Raw genomic sequence first — 8,908 nt, 5'->3', positions numbered from 1 at the left:
GCCCGGGAGCCGCCGCGCCGCCGCCGCCGCCGGGGCTCTGTCGCTGCCGCCTGGGTCCCCGGCCGCCGCGCGCCCGGGCGCAGGGGCGGGAAGCATGTCGGAGGTGCTGCCGTACAGCGAGGAGAAGATCGGGCCCTACGGCGACGGCGCGGACGTGGGGCAGCTCTCCTTCACCTGCCGCCTGCAGGACACCAACAACTTCTACGCGGGGGGGCCGAGCAAGCGGCCCCCCAAGCTGGGGCAGATCGGGCGGAGCAAGTGCGGTAAGCGGGCGGGCGGGGGGCGCGGGTGCTGGGGGCATCGGCCGGGGGCGAGGGGCCCGCGGGGGCTAGGGGGGCGAGCGAGGCGTGCGATCCGAAGGGCCCAAGCGCCCCACTTCCGCGCCGCCCGGGGGGCTGGTGGGCATTTTCTCCCCGCGCCGCGCGGCTGTTGCGGGGGCACAGCCGCCGCCAACCTTTCCTGGAGGGGCTGCGCGAGGGGCAGCCCTCCCCGCCCCATCTTCCTGAAATACTTAGAATTACGCTGAATTCCCCGGACTCGCTCATCTCGCACGGGCCCCTTCCCCGCGTGCATGCGTACAGAGAAGGGAGCTGCGCTGCCTCCACGGGGACTAGTGTCTTGGTAAGCCTGCCGCGGAAAATACAGCCCGAGGGAGTCCGAGAGATCCTGCGCTCCTACCCTCTGCCCACCAAGTATTAGGATCCCCTCCCCAACACACACAGGCACTCGCGGGCAGATGCCCGTTTTCCCTTTCTCCCAAAACCGCCTCTTTGCCCCATGGCTGGAGTGGAAACCGTTTGTGACTATTAACGATGATGATGATGATGATGAGGCCAGGAAATGCCAGAACACTGAGCCCTGCATTCCACGCAGCCATGTTTTTGTCCTGTTCCATCCCGCAGACAGACACTTTTTCCTGTCCTCCTGCCCCGCAACATCCATGGAGCTGTCCATTCGCAGGCACACCTGCCCTGGGTCCTGCAGGAAATGGCAACCCTTGTGCGGACAGGTGTGAGCAGGTGCATGCAAGCACCGGGCTCCCTTTCAGTCTGTGGGTGCTGCCAACGATGCGAGGAAAGGGCCACCCCGCTCCAGAGATGCGCAGGGGGAGAACATAAAGACTCCCGCCCCAGGGGCTCCGTTCCTCCCTCCGTCCTGGGGAGCAGTGCCGCTGGATGGAAAAGGGCCCCGGCCTGGTGCGGGATGGAGGCAAAGTGCTGAGTAACGCTGGCAGGAGGATCTCCACCGCACCTGCTCCTCCTCCCCCCCCCCCCCCGCCCCCCCCCCCCCCCCCCCCAGTGCCCCTAGCACCTTTGCACGGAGTCCCTGCTAATGTGCCAGGCTATGGCCCCTCGGTCATGCTGGCGGGGAAGTGCACCTGGAGGCCCCCAGGTCTGTTTGGCCACCTGGAGTGGCCCCTGCCCCTCCTGCAGAGAGCGCGATGCACCACAGGCTGTGAGGAGAATCCTCAGCCTGCAAAAGCCACGGCACGCATTTCAGAGCTGGCGCAGTGTCAGGAGTGATGTTTAGCCTGGTCACAAGGCTTGTGGCCTCTGGAACACTAACCCATGTGTGTCGGCACAGGCCTTTAGGTCATCATCAGTGGATGCGTCTTCTGGGGGATACAAGTCCCTTTGTCACTTTGGTTGACATGGGTTAAAGTGGATTTCCGTCTGGACATTTTGCATTACGGGGTGGGAGGTTGTGGTTTGCACCGCGCCTGGTCATCTGTGCAATGCTTCTGCTGCTCCGAGTCGCCCAGACAGCTTCAGCTGCGAGGGACGATATGCATGCAATTTCTAAACCATTAATTAAAGGAAGAAAGAGGAGGCAGGCTGCGTGCACCCAGGACATCCCATGTCTCGAGCACGGCCTTTGCTACCGCCTGGAATGGGGCAGGGGTTACGCAGGAGGTTGTGTGTGGTGCTTCTGCTCACTGCACTGGGACAGCGGCAATGGCAAGTTTCGGGGCGGAACAGAATTCCACTTCGTGCTGAAGGGCTGGATGCAGCCCTGCTGATTGCTGGATGCAGCCCCCAGTCCTTCCGTAGGCTCCAAAGTTCCCGATGGAGGTACTTGCTCTTCAGTTAGGGGCGCAGAAGGGTACTGGGGAGGGGGCTGGAAGGAAAGCTGCCCTTAGAAGAGGGAAGCCATGGGACCCTTTGACAGACTGTTTTGATCTGTTTCACATGACACGAACAACAGTCTGATCTGATTTTCCTTCAAAGATCAAAAGACAATTAGTAGAATCAATCGGCATGACGATTAAGGGCTGTGTCGTGTGTGCTTGCAGGAAGCCTCTTTGCTGCCAGTCTCTGCTATTAATTCAATTACTGTAATGTTGGCCAGTCTGCAGCTTTATATTGTTGTTATTATTACTCTCTTTAGTTAAGATTCTATGACCCTTTTGGGCAACTGTTTTTTTGGTGACCTTGAAAAGACAGAATTAAGAACCCTCATCTGATGGGTAGAATTCTTCGCATTGTTGTCACACAAATGCCCTTCTTGAAATAACACTGCATCTCTGAACTGGCCATCTCTTTTCTGAAATTGACAGTTTTCTGATTAAAAGTCGTCATTGTCTGCTCTCTCTCTGTGTATAAACCTTATGCAATGTGCATGCAGCTGAGTGTGTATGAGAGAGAGGGGGAGGGAGGGGGGAGGGAGAGAGGTACCAGCAGTTTTGTGTCACAGGAAAGAAATATTTTATGAATGCAAACCTAAGGGTGCTAGAGAATACATCCCTAATGAGCACAGAATGATTTACTTCTGAGTAAATATGCATAGGATTGCATAGTAAGGCACAAATGAAAGCGGTGGGGGTATGAAAAATGTTTGCACGCAATACAAGAGTGTGTATCCCCTCCCGGATCCAACATATGTTCACACATTTTCACTGACACGAACTGCCTGAGGGTCGAAGCCACAGAAATGCTCTCCGTACTGTCTAGCTGGAAGGGGTTGCCGAAGTCCAGTGGCCTCCATTCCGGTTTGCCGCCAGGAATCCCCTGCAGAGCTCCGGAGAGTAACCCCGGCGCGGCTGCTGCCCTTGGCTCGCGGCAGGGTGCGTCCCGCGCTTCAGAACTGCATGCCAAAACCTGCCGCCTGGACTCATCTTTCTGTTTTTCTGCTTACAGTTGTCATTGAAGATGACAGAATTGAGGATGTCCTCAAAAACATTTCGGAAAAACCGCCTCCAGGAGTTTAAATCACTTCAAAGAGACACTGAGTAAAAAGAGGGGAGAGAGAAATAATTTATCCTTTAACACATTTGTGGGCAAAAAAAAAAAAATAATAATAATAAGAAAAAAAAAGGAAAAACTGGAAAACAAAATGCACTTTGAAGTTCTTCATTGGCAGCCTGCAATCTACTTTGCAAAAACCCACAAATCGTATCTTAAAGAGCAGGCTGAGGGAGAAGAAGAGAGGCAAAAAGGTGGTTTTAACTGTGAGCAAAAAATAAAATCATCCCCAAACTAGAGGCACCACATTTTTAAAAAATCATACTAATTTGAAATGTTCCCGTAAGATGTCATCAGTCTAACTTACGGCTGGTGCCTTTTCCCCTGGACAATAATGTGCAGTTTTCAATCTGGATTTTTAAAAGTTCTTTAATGAACTGAGCAGCAGGTAAAATTACAACTGTATTTTCTCACCCCAGCAAGCATTGCTGGATCTCGTTGTTTTGCATAAACACTTGTTTACATGGTTAAACCTTGCAAAAACAATTCATATAATATGATCTGCATTTCCACTTTTTTTTTTAAGTCTGTATTCTTGGATGTTGGGGAGAGCGGGAAAAGAATGATCTATAATTGTAATTATAAATAAATATATATATTTAATTCTAGTTACCTTTTAAAATCTCAGCAGAATGTATGGAATCAAAACTTTTCTAAGGAAAGGATTATATGGATGAAGGATTCTCTTGGTTTTATTATGATTAATATTAGTATTTTCGAAAAAATAAATCGTAAAGCTGTTGCAGCATGCAGTTGCTCTCAAGTAAACAGAGAAATTTAATTTTATATGTGAAATGGGAGAAAACTGAAATACACGCATCGCTTTTTCTAATGATCACTAGCAAGCAGACTGCACTGTGGGAAACATCTGCTTTCTTTTTTACAATATCGTGACAGTTTATTCTTTTTCACAGAGTGTAATTCAATAAGTAAAAAGACAAAAAATAGCCACCACACCCCTTTCATAGGAGTGCCAAATACCTTGAAATGCTAGGAAGCATTTTTTCTTTTCTGTTTCTTTCTTAGTGATCTTGAGTCCATGTAAAGTTGCATTTTTGTACCTGAACAATTACCTTCTTTTAAGACTCTTTACTGACATATACCTGTATTGATATGTAAACATATATCTATTGATGGTCGACCTTTGGAATCTTCTGAAGTTTGTTTCTTCGGTCCTCTTCTTGTTCTGGACCCAGTTTGATTTTTTGTTTTGATTTGTTTTTTGCACGATGCACAACAGAGCAAATGAATTTTCTTTTTGCCTTTCTCTTTGCATAAACTTTGGAATGACCTTACATCGCCAGTCTGTTTTCTTTTCCTTATGCATATTCTGTATGTTGCACTCTAATTCCTCTACGCAGGGCTATTTCTGCAATGTATAATAAAAAGAACAGAAAAGACATGTGTGGCCACACGACTGTTCTTGCGTCCCATCTGTTCTTTTGGTGCCGTCTAGCTAGCTGGGAGAAGCTGACATTATCCTGGGCCCACGGGGTGGGTGGAGATTTGAACTCTGAACGCCACTCGAAGGTACAGCATCATTTTCCCCCCAGTGTTTTGACTTCCAGATCAAGGCACATCAGCATTATGAAGAGTCCTTATTAATTGCTTTGCCAGGAAACTGCTCAGCCTGCAAACTTCTCACACGTTGTAGGTAACATATTAATTCTACAGAAGAATGTTCTGTACAGAAGAGTAGTCATGCTGCTATTAATAATATTAATAAAAATGCTCCAAGGAGCATACCTCTTCCCACATCAAGGATCGGGGCCCGAGGCCTTCCACAGCCACCACTGAATCTTGCAATATTTCTCACCCTGGAGCCTACAGAGGGACTGGATGGGAGCCCTTGGTCCTTCTCAACCAACAGGGCCATCGACTCAAATCCAGAGCGTTCTGGCCCAGCTCCTGCTGAAAAAGCAACCCCAGTGGTGTGTGTAGGAGCGATCCAAACAAGACACATCTGTTTGTGTGCTGACAGTCCTAGTGGACAACCTGACACAAGAGGGTTCAGGGAGGCGTGTGTGTGTGTGGGGGGGGGGGGGGACGGGTGGGAATAGAAGCAAATTCTGGTAGCAGTTTGTGAAGTTAAAGGCTAGTAAAAGACTCCCCACTGACAACAGCAAGCAAACCATTCAACATTGCAGGAATATCTCTATAGAGAGAGGCAAGCATTTGAAGTGTGGGTGTTAAGCAGCATTGAACGATCGGCCAGGACTTCAAGTACCTTTCTACTCTTCTGGCTTTATGGTAGCATTGGAGACCTGGTCACTGCCAGGCAGGTGCATCTTTTCCATTCAGAAATGCAATTTCTAGAAACCGTGAAGAGAGCAGGCTGATCCTTGAAGGGAACGATGTATGAACATCTGAACAAGGCCCCCCCCCAGAGGCAAAGATAGAAACTGGAATGCAATTGATTGTGGGTAGCAACTGGAAGATGAGATGGGGGGACAGATTAAGATGCTGGACATCGCAGGGGTTCCTGGGTAATCTAGGACAGTCTCGAAACCTGGCGCCCTCCAGAAGTGTTGGACTACATAGAAACAGAGTGAGTCAGGAGGGGTCTCCCGGGCCATCTAGTCTGACCTCTGGCACCAGCTGGCTCCACTCACGACATGCCCACCACGTGGACGTCCAGCCTATCCTTGAACACCCGCACCGATGGGGCCTCAACCACCTCCGTGGAAGCCCATTCCAGACCCTCGGGGTCCCGACTGTCAGAAAGTGCTTCCTGGCATCCAAACTGAGCCTTGGTTCCCTGAGCTTAGCTCTGTTGGAGCACGTCCTGCCTTCCTCTGCAGGGGAGAACAGGTCTCTACCCACTACGACTCCCATCATCCTCACCCAGTGGCACCAGTGGAATCATGCAATATTAGAGCTGGAAATCTAACCGCACAGTGCCAGACTCCAAGATCAAGCATCCTTGACAGGTGGCTCTTGAAGGCCTCCAGTGAGGGAAGCCCGTGGCCTTCTCAGGTCATGGCTTCCATGGCCAAACTGTTCTGACAGGAAGTTCTTCCTGCTGTCCAGCCAGATCCTGTAACCTGAGCCTGTTGCTGTGTGTCCTGCACTCTGGGATGCCGAAGAAGAGATCCTGGCCTTCCCCTCGTGGCAGCCCTTCCAGGGCCTGAAGAGGGCTCTCCCAGCCTCCTCTTCCCGAGGCCGAACATGCCCAGCTCTCGGCTCTCCTAGGAGGGCTTTGTTTCCAGCCCCCCGACCATCTTTGCTGCCCTCCTCTGCACGTTTTCCAGTTTGGACACAACACTTTCCCCAGCACTGGACACGGTGGGACAGGTCGCCTTGAGACCTGGCATGCTCCTGCTGTCGAACCGTCTGCCCTGGCCCACCCGTAGCTGGCCTGCATGTGGGATTTGAACTCCCATAACTCCCAGCCACCGTGGCCGTTGGGAGTGGTGGTTGCAGGGCACAGGTTGGCCACCTGGGCTGGAAGTTAGGGGAGGCACCGCGTTGCAGTGCGTTGGTGGAGAGGAATGCTGTGTGGCCCCCGATTCTGAGCATTGCCAGGACACGTGCTGGCACGATTCAGGTGAACATTTGGTAGGAAGCTGGAGGTGTTTCACTGGTATTATCAGCAGAAATGCTCAGCGTCCAAAGGTGCGGCCGTGGAGAGAAGCCGGTGAGACTGACTAGCCTCTGCAGCGGGTTGCTCCTCTGAGTGGCACAGAAGAAACGGAGAGCTTCTGAAAGCCGCTGGCTGCAGGCCCATGCTGGAGACGGCTTCTCACCCAGGGCACTCCGCTTGCCTGCCCGTGGGGAATGGCTGATGGCTCGTGGCGTTGGGCTGGTGCCTAAAGATAAGGCGGAAGCAAAGAACTTCCCCTCTCGGAGGCCACGGAATGGGAGGAGCCTGCCCCAGCCCTTCCCCAAATGTGGGCCTATTCTCTGGATTCTGAGGAGGAAAGACGGGAAGCAATATTGGCCTTCTCACTCCTGTTATGGGGTCATTCACAGCGAGAACCAAAGATGCATTAGAAAGCGGAAATGATGGTGAAGCCGGGGGTAGAAGGCAGCTTCCCCAAAAGAGAAGAGGCTTCTGCTTAGGCGGACCACATGTCCACCTACCACAGCGTCCTGGATTGGATGCCACTGGTAAGGACCCCCAGGCAAGTCATGGGGGGTGGCGATCCCCTTCCGCTACTGCTCTGCAAAATTTGGCATGCTGTAGGGTCGGCAAAGGAAATCAGATGGGGCGGCTGGATGGCCCCCACCCCCTCCAGCCAGCCCACACTGGGAACAGAGCCATGTCCTCTGATTCCCTCCAGCCCCTGGTGGTCTCATTGGACAGACCAGCCATCCAACATGGCCACAGGGAGCTGGCACGGCGGGCAGTGCTGGGACACCTGCTTTGGCAAGGGGCGGTTTCGGCAAGGGGCGGCATAGAAATGTTATAATAATAATAATAATAATAATAATAATAATAATAATAATAATAATAATTGGCTGGGGCTTGCAGAGTTCCTGAAAGCAGCGACCTTTGTGGTCTTGGACGTAAGATTCCCCTAAAGGCTGCCCACCCACCTTTGGGATGGCAGGTGAAGCCTAGAGAGCTGCTCCGTGGCTGTGGAAAGGCTTCTCCCCCGGGAATCCGCCCAGTCCCCTTTCAAAGCCGTCCAAACGGTTAGCCATCACCATCCCCTGCAAGTGAATTCCCTAGTTTAGCCATGCCTTGGATGAAGCGATCCTTCGAATGACACTCTAGTATTATGGGAAAGGGGGGGGAAAGGGTCTCTCTCTCCATAACTGTGAACCTCTCTATCATGTCTCCCCTCATTGGCCCTTCTTCTCAGCTAAGCAGTTCAAGCGGTTTTAACCTGCAGGCCCTCAATTATGTTGCTCGTTCTTTCGTGCACTTTCTCCAGCCCTCCAATAGCCTCTTGTGCATGTGCATATTCCCAGGATGGTCCCCCGTGACCCTGAGAGCACAGTGGCACAGAGCTGGTTGCTCTCGACACACAGACAGCACCGAGTCCCACATCTCCCAGTGGCACCTCCAAACAACCTCACAGATGTGTGAAACGAAACTGGGGGCAAGCGAGTGGCGTGGGGTCATCCGGAACCAGCACCAGCCCTGCCGGGAGGAGCAGAGCCGTCGCAATCGGATCCCTCTTTCCCCAGTGTGTGGAGCAGGTCCAGAAGGTTCTCACTGGCATGAAAACCCCTGGAGAGATGAAAGGGAGAGATGCTGCCTCTCTGGAAATCCATCCAACAGGGCCACTGAGCTGGTTCTGTCCCCAAATCGGGACTGAAACCAGATTGGAATGGTTCTTGGTCCACCCCTGAAGCTGAACTGCCATCGGCCCAGGGAGCGCCTTACCCATAACGAGGGGTGCTTGCTGCTGCTGGTGGTTCTCACGCACCTGGAGGGGCTTTTTCAGGTGCAGACACACTGCTGTTCCTACCACGTCTAGGTTAGCCACCCTGCGTCCTGCAGGAAATCGCTTCACACCCCTTGTAGCCACCTGGTTAATCCTCCTGATGCGCTCAGACCAGGCGAGATGTGCTGCTGTACATGACCGTGAGACAAGCAAGTAAAACCATGAATTTCTGGACACTTCCCGCCCCCTCACTGTTTGCCGCTGCTGGGAGAATCGAGATCTTCCTTGGCCCACAGTTCTGAAAGCAGCCAGATGCTTCGGGGAGACGTG

At 52.3% G+C, this 8,908-nt stretch overlaps 1 protein-coding gene across 1 annotated transcript; it reads left to right on the top strand.

Moving 5' to 3' along the window:
• Positions 1–82: 82 nt before the first annotated feature.
• CAMK2N1 (calcium/calmodulin dependent protein kinase II inhibitor 1) lies at positions 83–4,642 on the top strand. The gene is made up of 2 exons (XM_044452346.1): positions 83–263; positions 3,138–4,642. Exons 1-2 carry the CDS (start codon positions 95–97, stop codon positions 3,206–3,208), a joined length of 240 nt encoding a protein of 79 aa, XP_044308281.1. The 5' UTR covers positions 83–94; the 3' UTR covers positions 3,209–4,642.
• The last annotated feature ends 4,266 nt before the right edge of the window (positions 4,643–8,908 follow it).

This window comes from Varanus komodoensis, unplaced genomic scaffold (genome assembly GCF_004798865.1).
Source record: "Varanus komodoensis strain SLA01 unplaced genomic scaffold, ASM479886v1 scaffold71, whole genome shotgun sequence".
Classification (NCBI taxonomy): Eukaryota; Metazoa; Chordata; class Lepidosauria; order Squamata; family Varanidae; genus Varanus; species Varanus komodoensis.
The sequence above is the reverse complement of the archived record's forward strand: the minus strand, read 5'-3'. Positions and strand labels throughout refer to the sequence as shown.

Excerpts from the sequence above, each read along its gene's own strand:
- CAMK2N1 (XM_044452346.1), top strand. The coding sequence starts at position 95 with ATGTCGGAGGTGCTGCCGTACAGCGAGGAGAAGATCGGGCCCTACGGC. Across the intron at positions 264-3,137 it reads GATCGGGCGGAGCAAGTGCG|TTGTCATTGAAGATGACAGA; the intron begins GTAAGCGGGCGG and ends TTCTGCTTACAG.